Source organism: Myxocyprinus asiaticus, chromosome 2 (genome assembly GCF_019703515.2).
Source record: "Myxocyprinus asiaticus isolate MX2 ecotype Aquarium Trade chromosome 2, UBuf_Myxa_2, whole genome shotgun sequence".
In the NCBI taxonomy this organism is placed as follows: domain Eukaryota; kingdom Metazoa; phylum Chordata; class Actinopteri; order Cypriniformes; family Catostomidae; genus Myxocyprinus; species Myxocyprinus asiaticus.
The window spans coordinates 62437822-62460535 of record NC_059345.1 but is presented as its reverse complement, the minus strand read 5'-3'; the positions used below and the strand labels follow the sequence as shown (position 1 = coordinate 62460535).

The window sequence follows — 22714 nt, the reverse complement described above, 5'->3', positions numbered from 1 at the left end:
CACAGAATCCTGACCTTAACCCCATTGAAAGTCTTTGTGATGTGCTGGTGAAGACTTTACGGAGTGGTTTGACTCTCCTGTAATCAATACATGCTCTCGGCCAAACATTAGTGCAATTCTGGACTGAAATAAATGTTGAGATGTTGCATATATGTTGTCAAAACAATGCCATGACAAATGTGCTCCAATGAAATATTAGAGTACGCAACTTTTTTTTGGCCAGGCAGCGTAGGTAGGTAGGTATATAGATAGATAGATAGACAGACAGACAGACAGACAGACAGACAGATAGATAGGATGTGTGTTTGTAAGGGTGGCTTGACACAACCATCATATTATTTTACAGAATATGATTGAGTTTTTCAAAAATCAACCAAGATCCTAATAGAACCTTCAAGCTACTTTCACCAAACTTGGCACTGACCTTCAGACTGTTCTGACTTCCTTTGCTATATATTTTCAATCTGATAGAAATTACGGTTTTCACAGAGTGGATGATAAAAATTTTTTTTACAAAAATTCCACAGACTTACATTATCTGAATGTTCAAACAGGCCAAGACTGTGAAAGATGTTTGAAAACTGAAAACTGAGGTTTCAAACTTAAAGGGGTTATTATCTTCCCTGAGGTCCACTGATAATGTTAGTAAAGGTTTTTTTTGCATTAAAACTTTAGTAATATATGATCATTTTGCACCCTGTCTCTGGCCCTCTGTCTGAAACGCTCGGTTTTGGCCTAAGCACCTCCTTAAAACTTCAACGTAAATGCTCACTGTTCTGATTGGCTAACATCATGCAGCCCCTCGAATAGAGCTATTTTTTAAACTCAATCGGAAGAAACTGAATAAGCACCATAACATTATAAAACTAAATGTCAGGGTTTACACATAACGCAGTTAACAGTTAACACTCACACCCTGTCTACACCGGACGCGAGAGTCGAGTCGCATCAAAAGCAGTAGAACCCATTATAATCAGCGATGCTGTCTACCATGGAAGCGTCCATTGCGGCACGTCACGTTGTGCCGACAGTAAACAGATGTCCCATTCCATTTTGTGCTGCTACTGCCAACAACACAAATAAATGGTTTAGAAAGTTTGTGTCAACGCACCCGTATAGACGGGCTCAAGCCATTGCATCGCGTCGCGTCAATGGACGCGTCTGGTGTAAACAGGTTATCAGCACGTCAGTCATGATGACATATGAAAAATTAATGAATTAAACTGTTTACTCAAGTGTTTTTAACTGCCCCATCCTTCAGTAACAGATCTTTGCAAAGCTTGAATCGTACCAACAACTAAAATAAGCGCAGATGGGCAAAAGAAATCATCCATGACACATTTGTGCTCAAAACAGCAGGCCAGAAGCTGAATGACAGAGAGCTTTTCCTCTTCAGAGTTGTAACTTGAAACAGCGTCTTTTAAAAGTGGCCCTAGATATGTATCAAGCGGTCATGTTTATGTAGATAAACATTTAAATCCAGACAGGCACATGAAGTTGTCCTGTGCAAGTCCACTTGAATCTCCCATGACAGGCCCAATCTCTCTCCACTTCAGCTGTGTGACTGACTGAGCACGAGTGGATGGGGCCCAAGGGTGCAATGACGGGAAAATAGGCATTGCATATACAGATGTATTTGGTCCTTGTGACGTCACAAATTCCACGAATTCCAAAAGTGTCATTTTTGCAGCTTGGTTTAAATAAATGCTCTTTTTCTGTTAAGGAGGAAGTTTTCAGTTCTGAAACGTACAGTATTTTTTTATAGTACAATGACCTCTTATGTGTCAAAAGATCAAGGAAAATTGTATTCCTCATGTCATGACCCCTTTAAATGGATTAGCATGGACGTTGCCTTAGATTACAATACAAAATCTATCCGTCTATCTGTCTTTCTGAAGGGTTATCTGAAGGTGATCTCTTTTTTAAAACTTTTTAAAACTTTCAGACAAGGCTTTGTCAAACCAACAACAAAGTTTGTCTTGACAAACTTTACCCATCTAGTTAGCATTTAAAATGTTTTGACAGGTTGGAGTTTGAATTAGCAAGCATTCCATTTGCCCGTTTAAACATTCCATTAATGCAAGTCTATGGGATATTTGGATTTCTGATTGTCCGCTGTGTGAAAGCCACAATTCCGAGTCAGAGCAGTCTGTTTAAAGAAAACTGTTTATTGTAAAGAACTGTGCACCTGTTAAGAGAGGGTTAAAAAGCACTGCATCACCACTGCAGTGTGTTAAACACACAGTGTTCATTCTTGTAATTGTGACTTTCCAAGCATAATTTTCAGAAATTTCGCAATTTTGGAATGCTAATCATAATGTTCTCTTCTGGTTCTGAAAGAACTGAAGGCCATTTTCATAGCTCAAAAGAACACTGAACATTGAAGTATCAGATTGATGATGACATTTCATTATCATATGAGTGCTGATTAAATTTTGACTTTATAACATGCTTCAAACATTCTCCATGACAAATGTTACAGTGCTTACTGTATGTTTGGTGTCTCAGAGTATAAAACATGAATAACAAATCCAATTAATTTTTACATGCTAAGATTCTCTTGTGTACACAGTATTGATGTGTATTTTTCTAGAATGTGTTTTTGCTGGGGTCAAATTAACCTTAAACAAGAAACAACATTATTATATTGGATGTCACGTTTCTGAAAAGTGCTGTGATACTGTAAAGAGCGTTTGTGGTACAATAGATGGGTTAAATCTTCAATGACTGCCTCAAAATATTACATGATGGAAAATATTAAAATAATTTAAAGGGAAAATAAAGGTTGATATAAAAAGTACCATTATTATTTGCACACATACAGCATTGGGGACTAAGACCAGGAGACTTAGCTAAAGCTTCAGCAGCATTCTTTATTGCAGATGATCAGGAAAATATGTCTACACAGAACATGCAGTCTTGGGCTTTAGTCATTAAGTCTAACAAAGGGAAGCATACATTGTATTTTACAGGCATTTATGGACAGTTCTTAGTAGTGTCGGCCTTACACACAGGGGTGAAACAGAGGTGAGAAAACACAGAAATCTACCCATGACTGTGAGATTCAGCAGACCTAATCCAGATAAATGTTAACACAAATTGTTTGTCACCACCTGGTCCCAAGAACTAGAGACATTCACAAACAGATAAAACAATCACAATGAAGTAAGAAACAGGAGAACCAACTGGAAAGACCTGTGCTCATCTTGAATGCCCAATATAATGTACGTATATCACTTAATAATTGTTTGTTCATGTGATGATATGGGAATGATAGAGAATTAACAGAAATTTTGAGTGACCCTTAAAATTGCAATACCACAGACCCCAAACATAAAGAATACAATTAATTTCAGAATAAGTGTTATAAGGGTTCATTCGTAATAGCAAAGATTTCTAATGTTAGACTTCAATTTAGATTTAATTTTAATGCTAAAATCAATCCAGTCATAAACTGTAACTATAAAAATACAGTAATAGCCTATTCATTAATTGTCATTATTACACGGCTGCCTGGAATACTCAATTCTGATTGGTCAATGCCGGCATCTAGCGGTCTCATATTTCTCTGTAACCACTGCACATTTGGGTATCTAAGCCATCTTTCCTGCTTTTCGGATCACTCTGTGATCTCTACAAGCTAATAAAATAATTTAAACTCAAATCAATGTTTCATGAGCATTTATTTATTTATTTGGCAAGTAGTCTTGTAATATGATGCATACTAAGCAATCAGAAGTTCGTTAATTAAAAAATAAACAACCGAACTCTGACGCAAACCAGAGGTGGAATTTCAGCTGTTCAGTGATTTATTTCTTCTCACATAATTACACAATTTCAGTGCAAATCAATGTTTCATCTCCATCTATTTTTTTATTTGGCAAGCAGTCTTGTAATAGGTTGAATAATGAGGAGTCAGACTGTCATTTTCACAAAATAAATACCAACAGAACTCTGACGCAAACCGGAGGTTAATTTGAGCGGGTAAGCCAATTTTTTCTTCTCAAATTACATCATTTCAATGCAAATCAATATTTTATTTCCATGCATTTATTTATTTGGTTAGTAGCCATGTAATAAGTGGGATAATGTAAAGTCAGCCGGTTGTTACTGCACAATAAACCTCTTCAGGTTTAACCCCCTCCGAGGGTCTTGTATCACCTTGAAGGGGTTATTGTGCGATAACAACTGGCTGACTGTACTGACTTATCCTTTACATATGACCCCAGTTTGGGACTTTAGTCAAACCCTATCTGAAAATCTAATGACAGACTCCAATTTAGATTTAATCCTACTCTAAAATCAGTGCAATCCAAAACTGTGACTGTTAAAGTGAAACCTTAATACCAGCTTTAACTTTGGTCATAGCCTTACAGTAATAGTCCATATGACCAAAATGTTTGACTTAAACCAAACTCTGGCTGAAAATCAAATGTCAGTCCTCAATTTAGCATTCAGTATATTAGTAAAATCAATTAAAATCAAAGCAGTAACTTTAATAATAAGGCTAACCTTAATCCCAGCTTTATCTTTGGTCATAACATTTACAGTAAAATTCAGATTTTACCCCAATTTTGGACATAAACCAATCTCTGGCTGAAATTGGTACACTGTAAAAACTTTCCGTGATTTTAATGGTAAAAGACTGTAAAAATGCTACAGTAAAAAAAATTTTTTTTATTGTTTAACGAGTAGTTACCGTAAAATGTGCGTTAAAATTTTTTAAGATATTTTAAAAAGACAGTAAAATGTTGTAAAAAATATATATATATATTTTTTTTAGATGTAAAAATTATGATTTTCCCTTATGGTTAAAATCATACCATAATGGTTAAAATTTATATTTGTTTAACAAGAATGTACATGTAATTAAACAGTAATCAGGCGTACCCAGAATTCCCTGCGTGACCCATTAAATTTAATTATGTTTTATGGTTATGTTTCTTCTTATTTTTAATATCAGTTATGTACATTGAGGTGTTCTGTGTTATATTTGATGTACTTTAGTTAATATTTATTGCATAATTTTAATTTCACGTGTTAAGTGTTAGTGTGTGACACTGAGCACTGTCTCTACATGTTTATTGGTCATTGCTCCTAGAAGAGCCACTATTGATGAACTTCATGTCATTATGTGCCCTTCTTTAATTACTACAGTGATTATCAATACATTATAAAGAGAAAAGCTGATTTTTACGGTTTCAGAATGTTTATATATTAAGTTTTCATTTAATAATATAAACGACGGTACTGCACTGTAAAATATACAAAACAACCGTTTTAAACTGTAAAATGTATAGGTTGTTCTGTAAAGTTGTTTTTATTTTTACTGTATTTTTTACATAATTATTCTGGCAACCACAGCTGCCTTTTTTTTTTTTTTTTGTAAAAAGTTTTTTATTTTATTTTTTTTACAGTGTATGTTCAAAATGTGAAAGTTAAAGTGAAAGTTGAGATTTACAGTAAAAAAGGACTTACGTATTGATCTGTTTCTTACCCACACTTACCATATCTCTTCTGAAGACATGGAATAAACCACTGGAGTCTTGTAGATTACTTTTATGTGATTTTTGAAGCTTCAAAGGTCAGGTCACTGTTCACTTGCATTGTAAGGACCTACAGAGCTGAGATATTCTTCTAAAAATATTTGTTTGTGTTCTGTAGAAGAAAGAAAGTCACACATCTGGGATGGCATGAGGGTGAGTAAATTATAAGAGAATTTGCAGTTAGTGAACTATCCCTTTAAATATAAATAAGCAGGAGGATATAGTATATTGAACTGCCAAAAATATTACATAACAGCCCTAATAGACCAGTACCTTTTACTTTTGATACTTAAGTACATTTGAAACATTGAACGCAAGTACTTTTGTACTTTTACTCAAGTGGAAATTTTAAAAGGAGTAATTTTACTTTTATTGGAGTGATATTTCAAAAATATTAAAGGAATAGTACACCCAAACATTTTGTTAGCATTTATTCTCCCTCAAATCATTCCAAACCCATTGCAAACACGCAACTCAAAGCTCTTTTGTGTTTCACAGAAGAAAGTAATACAGGATTGGAACAACATAAGGCTGAGTAAATGATAACAGCATTTTCATTTCTGGGTGAACTATTTCTTTAAATCCAAATATATATACAGTGTGTACGTACATACATACATTTTTTTCTAGGTCATCCATGTCATCAAACATTACTGTATTATTGGATTATTGTGTTATTCTCAATTTGCCCCACTTACTGAATTGGAAAATGTGTCAGGGTAAGTCAGCTGATATTTCAGAGTCCACCCTCTCCTTTTCAGACTAACAATTGTTAGTGTTTTGCAAGTCAAATGTCAAACTATTAACAGAACACAAGGAAGAAAACTATACAAGTGGAAAGAAGCACAGGAGCCTTAAGGAAGTCATTTCTCCAGCTTTAATGGTCAATGTTTTCACATCCCTCTGTACACGGCTTCAGAAGCCAACCTTAGATTGTCAGTAGCATCTTATTCAAAGTCCCTATACAGACTTAAAAAGGTAATTGAAAAATTTAGCAGTTAAATAAACAGAGTATGAAAGAATTAATTTTATGGAACAAAATCTATTATTTCTAGCATCCAGTTTTAGACCCAGAAGTGGTTAGCACTTCACAGAATAAATCTTCCTACACAGTCTTTATGAAAAGGTTATCCTGTTACAATATACAGTATTTTTTTAATTTTTTTATTTATTTTATTTTTTTTGTATACAGTAAATTTGGTAACACTCCATGCTTTTGTTGTATTACATTAAAGAAAGATAACAAAAGACAAATTGAACATGGAATTGTCTCCAAAATTATCTACTCAGTGTTGAAACCCAAACAAGAACGAATAATGAGTTTGATGTTGTTGTTGTGATTTTAAATTTTAATCTGTTTGCCTTTAAATTTAATATGAGGGAAATAACAATTGCTTAGGTTCCTTATTGGTAAGCAGCTTTGGATAAAAGCATCTGCTAAATAACTAAATGTAAATGTAACCCACAATTGCATTGTTCGTGTTCATCAAACAGAAAGTAGATTATATACAACCAAAGAGCACTTTCTAAATCCCTAATGGGCAAGCCTAGATGGATTCTACAGACTCTTTTCACATTTTATGCACAGACTTTGGTCGAAAATCTGTAGAATCATTTTACACATGGTAAAATATGAAAAACAGAGATGAGAGTACTACACTTTTATAGCTGCCACTGTATCAAATTATGTAAAATATTTAATTAACACATGCAAGCAGCAAGGGATGTGTAGAAACTTGTGAATGGTGAGTTTTCCAATTCTGCGGAAATCTGTGGATCTTTCTGTAAAGTTCTGAGGGCACAGATTCTGTGTAGGCATTGTTTATGTATTAGGTCCGCCAACCACTTCCACTAACATTTTCAATTTGTAATTTGAGGTATCTCTATTTTGAAAGGTGAGAAAATAAGAGTGTTGTCTTTTAATGTATGCTCCTGACAGTCTGTTCAGGACAAACATTACTATCAGATACACAATGCACAATTTTGGGAGTGACAACTGCATTTTTACAGGTGTGAAAAGTTATCGTTTAGTGTAAAAGAGTCGCAACTACCCTGAACTCTCAATTCATGATGGTGACAACCAAGGCAACATTCTGCCATCTCTCAGCTGCAAACATGGATGCCAACAGTTTAACCCATTGTGTGTAAGCTATTTTTGAGCAAATTGAATTGAAACTGTAATTAGTGACTGGTGATATTTTAGAGCCCGTTTCTATTTTTTTTTTTTTTTTTTTTTACTAAATAATGTTAACAAAGGCACCACACTGTAAAAAAAAAAAAAAAAAAAAAAAAAAAAAAAAAAAAAATGAAAATACAAAATTGTTCACTCAACTAAATTTAAGCTAGTTGTATTTTTGCTTTGACTTTGATTGACATGAAAAAATATCAATTTCTTTCAACTTAAGAAGTTTTGTCAAGACACCTAAATAATCTACTGACAAAACTGTTTACTATTAGTTATCTGGATTTAACAGGTTTTGTTCAAATAACTTTAATATTGTGATACACAAAGCTACCCAGAATGCATTGCTGCACCTGAAGTTTTGATGCTTAATTTCTGAATAAAAAAACTTTATGAACACCACCAAAAACTGAATAACCATTTGTTTTAATGGGAGGCACAGAGTTTTCAATACAAAGACCAGTAATGGTGACACTCAACACCATTAAATAAAATATAAGCTATTAACATCACCACACAACTATTAACAAACAGTAATGACAAAAAACAATAAAAACAGCACAAATAAAGTCCACAAATCGCAAAAAAATAAGCCTACAACACTAACCTCATTAATTATTCATGCTGCAATGCATGCTGGGAGCTGGCACATCTTTGCTTTTTCAGCCCTTGGTAGCGAAAGTATCTTATCATTAATTTCCTCCATGTGGATTTGAATAAAAACATTTTCAATTAAGAGTTCTGAGTCATGAATCAATCCAAGCAGCTTCTAGATGAATCACAACATTAAAAACTACGATTTGAAGCAAAAAAGTATTAGAAAATAGACAAAAGGTTACATAAACATGTACTTAATTACTTTATTAAGAAATGAACTACAGTCCCATGATGCATTGCAAATGACATAACTAGAGCATAAACAATACAATCTAAATAATTTTCAGTGACAATAACTACTTTTATATTACATATAATAATATATTATGAAGACATTTCATTCAAGTGCATTGCAAAGTATTCAGATATGCAGTATAAAAATGTAGAGTAGTTTAAGAAACCTTCTCGATTACATGATCTGCAATGCTTTTTAGGATTGTGATTTTTTTTTTTTTTTTTTTACATGATCTGAGCTCTTTTACTACGATTTGTTTGCTGTTATTCTCCTGATTATGGGTAGTGTATTTCTTCACCGTGAATTTGGATATTAAACACAATAAATAATAATAATTAAAAAAGTATAGTTAATGACAAAAAAAAGTTATCAAATAAAAATCTTGGAGCTCATGATAGGTCTGTCTTGATGTTTCTAAAAGTTCTCTATTAAAGATTTTCATGTACTATTTTCTGTTGTGCTCTATTAACAACTATTTTAGCTCTACATACTACTGAGTGGCCAGTATGTTTGATTGCTCTTATCTTTAAAATGCATAAAGGTGTTTGCACGATTATTTGCATATTTCTAAGACTTTCTGTAAACAACAAAGTGATGTCACTGTGACATCATTGTAAGCGACAACTTGCTACAAATAAATAAATAAGTAAATTGTTTAGCTAAGTTTTCAATGGCAGCAAACTTAGGTGCTTCTCTTTCACCATGTGGCCCCGTTTATTGTACCCTGTACATGAATTTATAGAATATTTTAAAATGCAGTTGTCACTCTTATAAATAACCAATTTCTTTTAAACACTCAGAAGAGGAATAACAACCTACAGTGTGTACGTAGCCAATGTGAATTAGCTGATAGGGATAAACCATGCTAAGCAACTTTGGTGTCCATCACTGCCACCATTGCTATGCTGTATATATAGTTCAGACCACCATCTCACTGTACATTTTTTATTACAGAGAAATGAAACCGTATGTGCATGTGTATGCCTGGCCGTTTGTGGCTTTATGGATCGATGTAAATTAAATTCCAGACCACTTAAGGTAGATATAACAATATGTCTCAGGTATAATCTAGAGTAAGTTGGGAGCTTATTTATGGATGGCTTATTGTTTCAAGTGGCCCATTGACACTTTGATCTATGTACCTGTACTGGTAATCTATGAGTCAGACCAGTAATTTTGTCATGGTATACATCAGATTTGTATATTGCTCAAAACACTACTTTTCTCTAAAATACAGTATATAGTTTAAAAATATATGCCATATTAGATAAAGGATGAGAAACGTTTTGACTCCAGCATCACAATTAAATATCAATACAGGACGATGGGCAAATGCAATCAAGATGGGACGAAGGGAATTCTTATTGTAGAAAAGTTTGAGTGAAAGCAGCAAGTTTAGATTAATCTGATTCATGTTCTCCAAAAATATTATTATTATTATTATTATTTTTTCAAGCAAACCTTGCGGCAAAGGTGTTGAATAATGGCAAAGAAGAAATCCCTATTAGAAAAAAAAAACTTTAAATGTACTAGAGGCTGTTCTTTAAGAGGTATTCAGTTTCTACGCAGCGTTGTGATTTTAAGTACAAAGACACAGTCAGTGGGAGAGTGATTTAAAGTGTTGACTGTGGATTTATATTCCACTGGCACTGGGTGGGGTAACTTTATGACTCTTTATGATGGTGGTCACCATTGACACAGCCATCTCAGACTTGCTTAAAACACTTTACATCACAGTGGCATTGTTACAAAGTTAAACAGCAAAGTCAGAAACATATACACTCAGGTATGCAAATGCAGATGAACTAAATGCATCAATTTCAGAACACAACAAGGTGAAATTGAGCTAGCGCAGCTAGAAACATTCACTTTCAAGTACTCATGTAACTATGTTTCAAGCCTGCAGTATGTAACTTCGAAGGCACGAGCAGGACCAAAATGAATTGCAAAATTTATTAGATTGCAATTCTGTTTGGTTTTGCCTGTGCAGCTAGATGCCTTTGTGCTCACGTACTTGAGTATTTTTCAGGCCTTAAAGCTACAGTGTATTAGTGTATTTCCAGTGGTGTGCAGTCAGCCCCTTCAAACCTTTCAGAGTAGGGGTTACATAAATGGAGATGGAAAAATTATTTAAATTATGAAACATTTCTTCCCCTTAAAGAAGGCGTTACGCATTGAACGTGGAAAGTTTCCCTTCCTCCAGCTGCGTTTGCGTCTCTACCCAAGTCTGATGGCGAACAGTGCGACATCCCAGCTACAGACAGAGCAAGCAGTCCATTCAACTCAGAAAGTAGGATTTTCAAACTTCCTACTAGGAAAAGTGCAATGGAACGCCACTTCAAGTCAGACTTCCAACTTAGAAACTCATGCAGAAATCTTCAACTCTGATTTCGCCAAGATGAATTTGCATGATGTCACACAAACATGTCGGCACCCAGGGAGATGTACAAAGTTATATATAAACGTTCACTTTTATTAAATAATATTGATCAATAAGTCAAAGTTCCTACACTACAAGATATTAAAGCTTGTTTCACAAATGTTTGCAGAGACAGGTGTTCAAAACATGGTAAATTATACTCTCTTTTTTGATAATCATACACCTGTAGCACAAATGCTAGCGTTGCAGCATTGTTTATCAGCTGGGTTGCTAGGAAACGTGACAGAACACCAGCAAATCGAACGGGAGTGTTGCAGTTTTGTTTCCTTACACATCATCTTCCAAGCAGCTGGCAATGGAATGCCTTTATTTTCAGAAATCTGAGAATATAAAGTAGGAATATCCCAAATCCAACATTGAATGGAATGCAGCATTGGATATTTTACGACAACGAATCCGGCTGAAATTAATTACTTTCTTCAAAGAATGGACTAATTGCCAACTTTCCAGCGCTGTGCACAATCATAATTCTGCTCCATTTAAGTGACCATGTTGTCACTATCAACATGTCAGCAGCTTCTGAATAAAAAGCAATGGTATGAAACACAACAGAACAAGTAAGAATGAAATAGGCTTAAGAGGACTGTGTGGAAATAATACATTGCGTGGGGGGTGGAGGTGGGGGTTGGTTACCAGGTTTATGCACTGCATGTCACTGTGCCACTAGCATCACCAAACATAACTGAAAAAGAATAGTAAAAAAGAAGTCTTCAAACTGGTTTTCAAAACATTACCACCATCTTCCATTGTTTGATCAAACAGGTAGTCCCGTCCCAAACTCATATAATTGATTGTAATTCCGTTCAGTGCTATTAGTGGTGCGGAGATTACACGACTGTAGCTTTAATTAACTGAGCCTTTATAACAGGGTGGAGTTGTTTTTTCTACCATAATATAACTACAAGGGTTACATATTTGCAAGTGCACTGTGTTATAAAGCTTTATCCCAGAATGTTTGAACACACAAGGACAAGACAAACACACTGCTCAATCTTGCAGATTACATTATCATAGTGATTATGGGCCACTGTATATATTAATTCTCCTCTTAGCATGCCCATATTCTAGTAAAGGCTACCAGTCTCTCTGGTATGTTCAATAGTGCCTTCATGAAAATGTATGGCTGTGTAACCCAAGTACTGCCCAAGAAAAGGCTCGAGATTAATTTATTAAATATTTAAATGTCCTTTGAGAGGGTTGCATCATCATTATCAACACACAATTCTGGGTTTCTGACCACAACTGAAGAGTCTGGTTGTGGAATTGTGTCTTGTGGCTCAGGTGCAGCTCTCAGAATGCCGTTGCTTGGTAGTAATTCTTCTATTACCAGAGACTGGAATACAAACAAAATAAAAGACACACCTTTTTGTCCCATATACCAGGAGGCGTATGTTCTGGGGCCCTGCTGGGAAAACCAGGTCTCACCAGCTGCTTTTTGGAACATGGTAGCGCGTTTGTTGCTGGTAGCTGGATAGATCATGGGTGTCTCCCAAAGTGGTCTACCAGTTCTTAAACCATCTTGACCAAGTCTACAATCAATCTGATCAACAATCTAGAATAGAATGGACAATTAATAGCAATAAAAGTTCAGCTGCAACCATACAGAATCTGTTTAAAACCAGGTAGATTTTAGCATGGTTGAAACATGGTAGATGGTTTAGAGTGTCTACCAAGGTGGTCTACCAGCTCAAACCGGCATTAATCAAGATGCTCTACCAGGTCAACCCCAGTGTCAACAACTGGTGAATCATCTAGACAAGTTTGACAAAAAACAAAAAAGATCAGCTTCTGCCAGCTAGAAAGCAAGTAATATGAGGTACCATCTGAGGCTGGTTTAGCTGGACTTTCCAGGGTGTTGATGGCTTAAATACAAACAATGAGTGAAGGTATATACAGTATATGAAGAGATGGCCTTGAGAGATTCAGAAACATTCCACATACCAGGTTTCTAGACTGCAAAATAGATTTTCCTAAAATATTTTACACTTCATTTTGAGAAACATATATAAACACCAATTTTACCAACTTTTAGAACAAGAGTTGACAATGTGTGTTTGTGTATACTCACATTTGTCCCATACAAATGAGGTGTGACCTCAAGCTTTCAAGTAATCCCAACATTTCATGGACATGTACCTGTAGTCCAAGTCATAAGGGGAATTAACATAGCAAAACGTTTAACTATCTTTCCAACCTGGTCATTGGGAAAGCTGTAGTGCCCCTCTGGTGCTCCGAGCCATAGTCTCTGAAGGTCGCGGTATCAAACTCGGAGATGGGGCCTCTCTGTGTGATCGAACATGTCCCACAGATCGTAAAATCTTCTTGGAGTTCCGTAATGGAAACCGCCTCCGGTAATGTAATGACTCTGATCGAAGCAACAGCCGTGTATACTGCACCTCTGGCATTATCATCTTCAGACACTCGTCTCGCAGAGGGACATGGCCTTTTTGTGTAATGTTGACTGGTAAATCGTATCCAACAATTGCAACTTTGGAACTGGGCTGCCAAGGTCGCAATTCCTTATTTGTGATCTGAGAAGCTGAGCGAAGCGGTGGCAAAATTCCACCAAAGCAGCCACGTATAAGTCTATCACGAGACTGACGTAACAGCTGGACTTCCCGCTCAACGCACGGTAGTCCCAAAGCTCTCAGCTGCCGCCAAAGTGAGGCATTGAAGTAATCGTACATCACAGAGTCTATGGCATTCCAGGATCGGACTTTGGCTGTATTTTCACTGGAAAGGCTGCTCTTTGAGTCAGGAGTGCGCATGTTGAGACTAACATACAGAACATCGTCAAGGTCCCAAGACAACAAACGTCGCAACAGTACCAATGATTCATCAAAGTATTCCGCAATCATCACCAATGAGAACACTCGCTCTACCTCTGCAGCGAATCGTTTCGCATACGCTGGTGCCTCTATTGATGGACGATCCTTATCACCACCTAGGTCATATGTAAGGGTGTTTCTTGCGTACATCGAATCCTTCTCTTCTGGACGATAGTAGCTCCAAGGATGATCCAGAAAAGTCTCTATAGAGCCATTTGGTACTCGTTTAAAGCTGAGACAATACTGATTATAGTAGCTAAACAGAGACTCAAACATGGCTGCTGGTTCTCGCAATATTGTGATGTAGACTGTGTTGTTGGGCATGAGGCGTCGTAGCTCAGAACGGCTGAACCGTAAGTGATTGGTGATAATGTCGGGGGGTGTGGTGTGAGGGTGAACAAAGTGGGTGCTAAATGGCCGAGGGTAGCAGAACTGGTGGTCACAGGTGGTAACAGGCAGCGCCACAGAGAGGTTGTTTCGCTCAGCGAACCGGAACAGGATGTTCTGCACAGTGGAGCTGGCTGTTTTGTGAGTCTTCAGGAAGGCTACACTGGTGTGTTTAAGAGCAGGACCACTACTTCCCTGAGTGGAGGAGAGCATGGAGGACGGACAACTTAGCCAAAATGCCTCAAACGTCCTATGGCCAGATTGAGAGAGAACAGAGACAGAAATCATTACAGTCAGCTATAAATTAATATAGAGAGAAAATAAAAAGATGACATGATGACAAAAAAAAACAAACAAACCAACAAACAAACAAAAAAACCTTCTGGATAAAAACAGCATGTATGACATAAATGACTTAGACTAGTTAAACACCAGCTTAACCAGACCTAAGCAGCTAAATCAGTTTAAACTCACAAAGACCAGCAAGCCCCCCATAGGTTAGTTTAATCTGGTCTTTTAAGCATGCTAAACCAGAAAATAGAGCAAAAAACAAATGGAAGTAGCATTCAAAGGCTCTTACAAGTTCAAGTGACCCCCATGGTGCAGAAACAAGCTGACCATACTGATAGCTATCAATACTAGGAATATCTTCTTCTGAGACATCTCCAGCTTCTTTCACTGCAAAAGAGAGTGAGAGAGAAAAGAACAGTGCATTACAAAGGTGAATATTTATCACATACACACACCAAACATTAAACATTCTCTCAGCATATAAATTACAATGGATTCATGAGTAAAAAATATTTAGTCAAGAAGTGTGAGGGCGCTGAGTTTACGCTATATCAAAGAATTGATTTCAACAGTGGTGCGTCGCACAGACATACAGGAAAAATGTTAAGGGATTGTTAAAGTTACACTCTTTTATGCTAAGTTGAGAAAATTTAGATTTTTGCTGCAATCCACACTGATGCACGCATCCATTGACTAATGAGAATTTCAGACAGGTGGTCCAGTTGTGCTTTTGGAAATCTACATTTTTGCTATATTTCTGCTTGCTTTCAAACTGACCCAGCTCTTTTCACAGCCTCAAAATGCATCTTATACATTCCTGTCCATTAATTGCTCTGTTAGAGTGTCAGAGCTAGAGTGTAATCACCTATAAACTTTGTGGTTTGCTCAACAGTGTTGCCTTACTATGTGGATCTCAAATTCCAGAGTTCCTTTTAATAGTTATGGGTCATGAAAAACATTTGCTCCGAGACAAAGAGACAGAGTGAACCAAGAACAAGGACAGGAGAGGTGTCACGTATAAGCATTCTGACAGCGTTGCCAGTCTAGCGCTAAAAAAGTATTGGAAAACATCCATACGAGCCAAGGCATCCCTTCCCTCGGCTTCTAATTACAGGTATCTCATCTCCCATTCCCTTTCACTCTCACAATATCGAATGTCACTTCTACACAAACTGGATTTATTTCCACCGATCAAGCCCAGATACTACTTTAGTTTAATTAGCATTACAGAAGGGTAAGCTATCTCACTATCCAATGCCAATAAACAACAGCAATGGCAAAGTCTGAACTTGATAATACTACCACCAATTTAGGTAGGCCCATTAAAACAAATGCAAAGCAAAACAATTTCAATCACAATCAACGTAATCTTGTCTTTACCAGCTTCTGATTTTATGATTTTATAGCGGTCAGTATTGTTTGCAGAATTTTATGATTTTGTACAGGATTTTTTGCAGAAACACTTGTACCAGAAATGGTTGCTATGTCAGTATGAATGGAGTAAAGTGATGTACACCGAGTACGGACTTTTCATGAAACATAAGCGATCTGAGCAGGAGTGTAGATTCTGGGGGGAATGGGGGGGAGGTAATGCGTCACGCTGCACCACCTTGATGTTTTTGCAAATCTGTGGCAGCAGCAAGGGGCAGTCAGCAGTACTCCTGCTATACAGGCAACACACCTTGTCAAAACAACGAGAGCAGGCAGCTCAGTCAATCCACACAAATGAGGCACTCATGGGCTTAAAGACAGCTGGACCGAGATCAACAGAATGCAGGGTTCTCAAGATGGGTTTTCCAAAGTTTCAACAATGTTTAACTTCACACAGCGTCCTAAAACACAATGTTGAAAACTAGTGAAAAGCGACACAGCCAAAGTGAGACACTCCAAAAGCGTCCATCTGATGCCTGAGTACAGAGGCCAACAATTAAAATAAGCGCAGATAGAATGAGGCCTTTAGTAGAGTTATGTTCAATGATATGGAAATAAAACAAGCAATATTTTGAATTTTAAAGCCACTTTTTGTATTGTCTAAATGCTTCACTTGTCTGTTGCCACAACATACAGTATGTATATAATGTAATGTATTTGAACTATCTGAATTATAATATTTATATATTTATAATTATTTTAATTATTATCTATTAAATTATCTTCATTTGAGGGCCTTTCTCTGTGAATATTGATTAGTGATTAATGGTGATTCATTCGATTAATTAATCAGCACATGTAATTTGATTAACATTTTTAATGAATTGAAGGCCCTAAAGAAAACACTGTGATTAATATTTTTTATTTTTTTTTTTTTTTTTGTGATGATAGAAACAAACTGCTGATATCAGAGTTTTAAATCGATTCATTAGAACGTACAGTCTGAACTGCTTTAAGGATATTAATCAAACTGACCAAACAAACTTGCCAAACTTGTGCTATTGAGGTTGAAATCAAAGACATTATTAATACATTTGTCTTAACGCTCTCATACTCTCGAGTTGCGAGACAAGGAGGTATCACAAAACTAAACTAATGACACACTCTTTAGGAAATTCAAAGTGCATTTAAATCATCATGATATTCCCAATGTTGCTTCATTTTATTTTGCCTGCAAAATCCTTATGATTATATTGTGAATATTTGATACATAACTCAGCCCTAGTTAAAGGTAATTTCTGTAGATGCAAAACTTTAAATTACATCGAGCACCTTTAAGAACCTTTCAATCGACCTGTGAGAACCTCAGTGTTTGACATTCAAGACCGACGCCCTTTTCCCTGCACTGATTGTGTTCCTAACGATTCCGAGACATACAGCAGTACAAAGTAACATGAGACCCACACAGAGGCACTATGATCAGGTACAGAAAGAAGTTGATAGAGTCTGTGTCTGCTTTCTGTGTTTGTAGAGAAAAGGACAGGAACAGAAAATTACCTAACACAAAACACAAACACACATTGTTTGAGATAAAAAGAAGACATTGCATTTCACTTAATGACATGTTAGAAATGCTGGGATCAAGTTTCAGATTTGGTCATGCACTTCAAAAACATCTGTTCTGTGAATTGATCCGCACCACAGGACTGCAGGACAGTCTTCAAAATCATAGTGAATCTAATGACATCAGAGAGAATTCAGATGCAGTACTCACATTTTTTTATTTATTATTATTTTACTTATTCTTCATTGCTTGCAATCAGATTTTTTGTGTCCTATTCTTCCTGCTCATTACAGTTGCACACTGGTACACCATTAGAGTATATATTGTATTTTGTATATTAAGTGTATGTTGTACATTGTCTATTCGAATGAATCAAGATTAGATATGGTTATGATAAGGGCCGGTACTTGTATGTCTAGGGGGGGCAATGCTGATTGTTTCACTGTCGGTCAGGGCGGGGGCATCAACAGTTTCAATCTAAGCTGTTTTTTGCTTAAACGGCTTAAAACCGTACACGGAAAATGGTAAAAGGCTTTTACATGACGTTGGCTTACTAAGCATAATCAGTGTATGATCATGCATGTAATCGAGTTTGAGGAAAATCAATCTGACTTTTCAATGTAAATCCTTTAGGTATAGTATAAATGTTTTACTTGATTGCATTGAAGATTCTGCGAAACAACCAAAATGTATATTAAAAACATATCACCCTTAAAAGTAACAACGAATCCCTTTTTAGTGCTACAATGAGACCAGTAATACCACAACATATTAACTATCATTTGTCATTCAAGCAACACAACGCCAGAGTTAAGGTGAAGAAAAGGAGATTAGAATCTGATCTGCACTTTTTGTTGGAAATAAAATGTGGCTTTTGGTAAAAACGCCGCAAGTTAACCTGTGATCTGATGGTGCTGAGTGGTTCTTTTGTGAAATTACAGAAAGACGCTCTCTGGAGAATGTGTAGAGTTACTGTGCTATAGGCAAGCTTGTGTGACCATTCCAAAAGTTGCATTAGAGGTGGCCAGCCAGGCATGAACAGTCATAGAAGTCTGGGACAGATGATGCTTAAGAAGAGACACGAGGTCAGATGTACAGTAGGAATACTGTGACATTTATAACTGCATTACTAGTGTTTTTACTAGAGTTGTCGAAATGAACGTATTAACGCATGCGATTAAAACGTTTAACGCGTACATTTTTCATAATCACGATTAACGCATTTAACGATTTGACATTTCATTCAGCTCCATGTGAGTTCTAAACACTGTTTGGAAAAGGGCGGAACCTTTTAGATGTGTTCATCCAGGGTCATTACACTGACACACACACCACAAACACAAACAACAGTGATTCTGTGTCAATGATCAAGTGAAGGAGAAAGCCTCCCTAACCATATTTTTTGTACAAAACAAACCCAGATGGGACCTGTGAAAGCTGCATTCACATGATTTGCTAGAGTGAAGCATCAGTGTCTCCCCGGTGCCATGTTGCGCTTCCTTCTTAATGGAAAATTTGGATAAAGTATCATTTACATGCTCAGTACCAGAGCTGAAAGCACAACAAGACGTCCTTTGCAAGCACTTTTCATCAGGAGTTTAAAACTGCGCGAATAATGTGAATGCGAATTCACGATTACTGTAGTAAAGTAGATAGCCATGATTAACATCGTGGAGGATGAGAGTTTAAGAGATTTAATGCTCATTGCAATGAATACTTAACTTAGTTTTTTCATCTCCCACTTAGACTTTGGAAAATGTTTAATATTATTTAAATTGGGGATATTTTAGTGCATTTCTGTCTTTATATTTGTTTGGAAAACGTTAATAAACATTATTGTTACATATTGTTTTCTTTTCTAAGAAGGAACTAAATGTATTTTGACAGGAAAAGAAGTATATAGAGTCAAATTTAAGCACTTTCAAAACCTGTGGTTAATCATAATTAACTACGAAACATTAATTGTAATTAAATATTTTAATCGACTGACTGCACTAGTTTTTACATCTTTCATTCTGCTTGCCTTCTTGAAACTTTGAAAGTTTTGTTTGGCTGTCTTCTGCACACAGTTACCCAGAGGGAAGAAGGACCCTGGGGAAATCACAGAAGCTTTGCTGCTCATCAGTGGTATGTTTGGTCATGAAAAAAATATAAGCAAGTAGAAGGGTAATTATTTGGGCTGTCAATCGATAATTTTTAAAAAATCAAATTAATCACATGATATGCCGATAAATTAATCACAATTAATCGTATATTTATATTTACCGAGAAAGGCCCCAAAATAAAGATAATTTAGTATAACAATTTAAAGAATTTTAAATATAATATATAACAAATATTATAATGCAAATAATTCAAATACATTACATTATATACATATATTGTGGCAGCATACAAATATTTAGACAATAAAAAAAGAAGCTGTAAATGTCAAAATATTGTTTAGTTTCATATCATTGAACATAACCCTATTATTGTCCTAATTCCATCTGCACTATTTATAATTTTTGGTCTATGTAGACAGACGGACGCTTTTGGAGCGTTTAACTTTGGTTGTGTTGCATCTCAATGGTTTTCAGCATCTCTAGTCATAAGTAGGGCTGTCAATCGATTACAAATTGTAATCAAATTCATTACATGGTATGCCAATGAATTAATCGAATAAACCGCAATTAATCGCATAGATAAATATTTACTGAGAAAGACCCTCTGTGATAGGGACCAGAGCGGTCACAAGGAGAATCACACCAGAGAGAAGGAATGGCATTCCAAAAAGATGTTTAATCCATTAGAGGTGCAAAACGTACAAATAAATAGGGTTTAAAAGCAATAATAAAAAAAAAAGTTACATAAAAAAACTGTCTAAAAACTAGCCCTTTTTTTGGTACTAACAGCAGTACCTACTCCCCTCCCTAAACAATTGAGGCCAGAGTATATTTGCACTCAAGTAGTGCTGGCATAACCTTGTCCATGTGCTCAAACACTTGTTGTCCATCTTTTTTCTCTCCCGTAGTGGCGGCTGGTTTAAATACACAGTTTTCCTGCCTTTGCTTATTAGAACAAACCATTATTTGAAATAAAATTAACTCTCACCTCTCCATTCTTAAACACTACGTCATTGAATAAATACATAAGAACAAAAGATAAATGACAGTTAAAGTTAGTAAAAAAAAGTGAATCAAATACAATACATAGGATTGATTAAAAACAATGTGCACATTAAAACACAATAAATAATTAAAATGAACAAAACCCCAATAAATATTTAAAAAAAGATGAGTTAAAACAATAAATAAAGTCCTTTGAACACAGTAAAACTCAGTGATGGGAGACTGCTCCACAGGCTCACCATCACACACCCCACCCCTTAAAACTGACACTATAATCCAGTGTCAATACAGTCAGCCACGACAGCCTACAGTACCCAGAGAGTCCAGGGTAACTCAAGACAATGTCCCAAACCTTGACCGTTCATGTAGGACTGCAATCACCCCTCCCATGGTTGAGTTCTTCCTGGCATCCTAGTCGCTCCTTCCGACAACACTCCATGCCAGGGAACTCCTCCTCTGGGCCCTGCTGCTGTGCTGACATCCAGAAGTGGGGGTTGAAATACTAAAAATGTAAATAGTAAAGTAAAACAATAAATAAGTCCTTTGAACACAGTAAAATCATCTCCATCACACACCCTACCCCTTAAAACTGACACTGTAATCCAGAGTGTCAGTACACAGTCAGCCACAACAGCACCAAGTCCCCAGAGAGTCTGTGGGCACTTTCAACAATGCCTATGATACTCATCTGTCCAACTAGGGTTGCAGTCACCCCTCCCATTGGTTAAGAACTCCCTGGCATCCTAGTCGCTCAATCAGCCGACACTCCATGCCAGGGAACTCCTCCTCTGGAACCTGCCGCTTTACAGACATCCAGCAACATGGTTGGAATACTGTGTCCATAAAACAGTCCTGGTGAAGTGAAGAAAACAGGGGGCCGAGTCCTCGTTTCAGGTCTCGCCTTCCCCCTCCTTACATTGTGATTGTGTTGATCTTTAACGAAGCATCTCCTCACTTTGAAACACTCCGCTCCTTTCCACCACTGGTCTGGCTCCTGCCAGTTGGTGCACTCTCCCAACATGAGTCCAATCAGCCAGTGTGTCCTCCCAGGTCTGGATCCCATTGATGCCACCATGTGTGATAGGGACCGGAGCGGTCACAAGGAGAATCACACTATAGAGAAGGAATGGCGTTCCAAAAAGATGTTTAATCCATTATAGGTACAAAATGTGCAAATAAATAAGTGTTTAAAAGCTAACATAAAAACAAGGTTATATTAAAAAAAAAAAAAAAAGTCTTAAAGTTAGGCCTGTTTCTGGTACTAAGAACAGTACCTACTCTCCTCCCTGAACAATGGAAGCCGGAGTATACTGCCCTCAAGCAGCGCTAGCAAACTTGTCCATGTACTCAAACACTCGTCGTCCACTTTCCCTCTTGTGGCGGCTGGGTTAAATAGAAAAATGTCCCACCTTTTCTAATTGGAACATACCAACAATCATCCATGTGATTATCTAATCAGCCAATTGTGTGGCAGCAGTGTAGTGCATAAAATCATTCAGATATGGGTCAGGAGCTTCAGTTAGTGTTCACATCAACCATCAAAATGGGGAAAAAATGTGATCTCAGTGATTTGGACCGTGGCATGATTGTTGGTGCCAGATGGGCTTGAGTATTTCTGTAACTGCTGATCTCCTGGGATTTTCACACACAACAGTCTCTAAAATTTACTCAGAATGGTGCCAAAAACAAAAAACATCCAGTGAGCAGCAGTTCTGTAGACAGACGCCTTGTTGATGAGAGAGGTCAACAGAGAATGGCCAGACTGGTTCGAGCTGACAGAATGGCTACATTAACTCAGATAACCCCTCTGTATAATTGTAGTGAGCATAATAGCATCTCAGAATGCACAGCAAGTTGAACCTTAAGGCGGATGGCTACAACAGCAGAAGACCACGTCTGGCACTTTATTAGGACCATAGTGTTTCCAATAAAGTGCTCATTTGGTGTATATTTATAAATATATGTTTTTGTGTACGTCTGCGCTGTTTTCCAATTGTTTTTCTGTGTAAACACATCTCGAGACACCTGCGTTCTGTTTCATTCATTGAGCTGCGTCTAGCTTTTTTTTTAGCACAGGTTTTAAAAAGATTCAACATTCTGAAG

General features: G+C 36.6%; 1 protein-coding gene across 1 annotated transcript in view; it reads right to left on the bottom strand.

Annotated features, from left to right (window-relative positions):
- Positions 1-12865: 12865 nt before the first annotated feature.
- The window catches only part of LOC127453017 (galactose-3-O-sulfotransferase 3-like), a 57184-nt gene continuing 47335 nt past the window's right edge, over positions 12866-22714 (bottom strand). The window contains exons 2-3 of the mRNA XM_051719003.1: positions 14856-14953; positions 12866-14525 (exon numbers count right to left, since the gene is read on the bottom strand). Coding sequence (XP_051574963.1) covers positions 13259-14525; positions 14856-14938 — 1350 coding nt within the window. The 5' untranslated portion in view covers positions 14939-14953 and the 3' untranslated portion in view covers positions 12866-13258. The remainder of the gene's footprint in view (positions 14526-14855; positions 14954-22714) is intronic.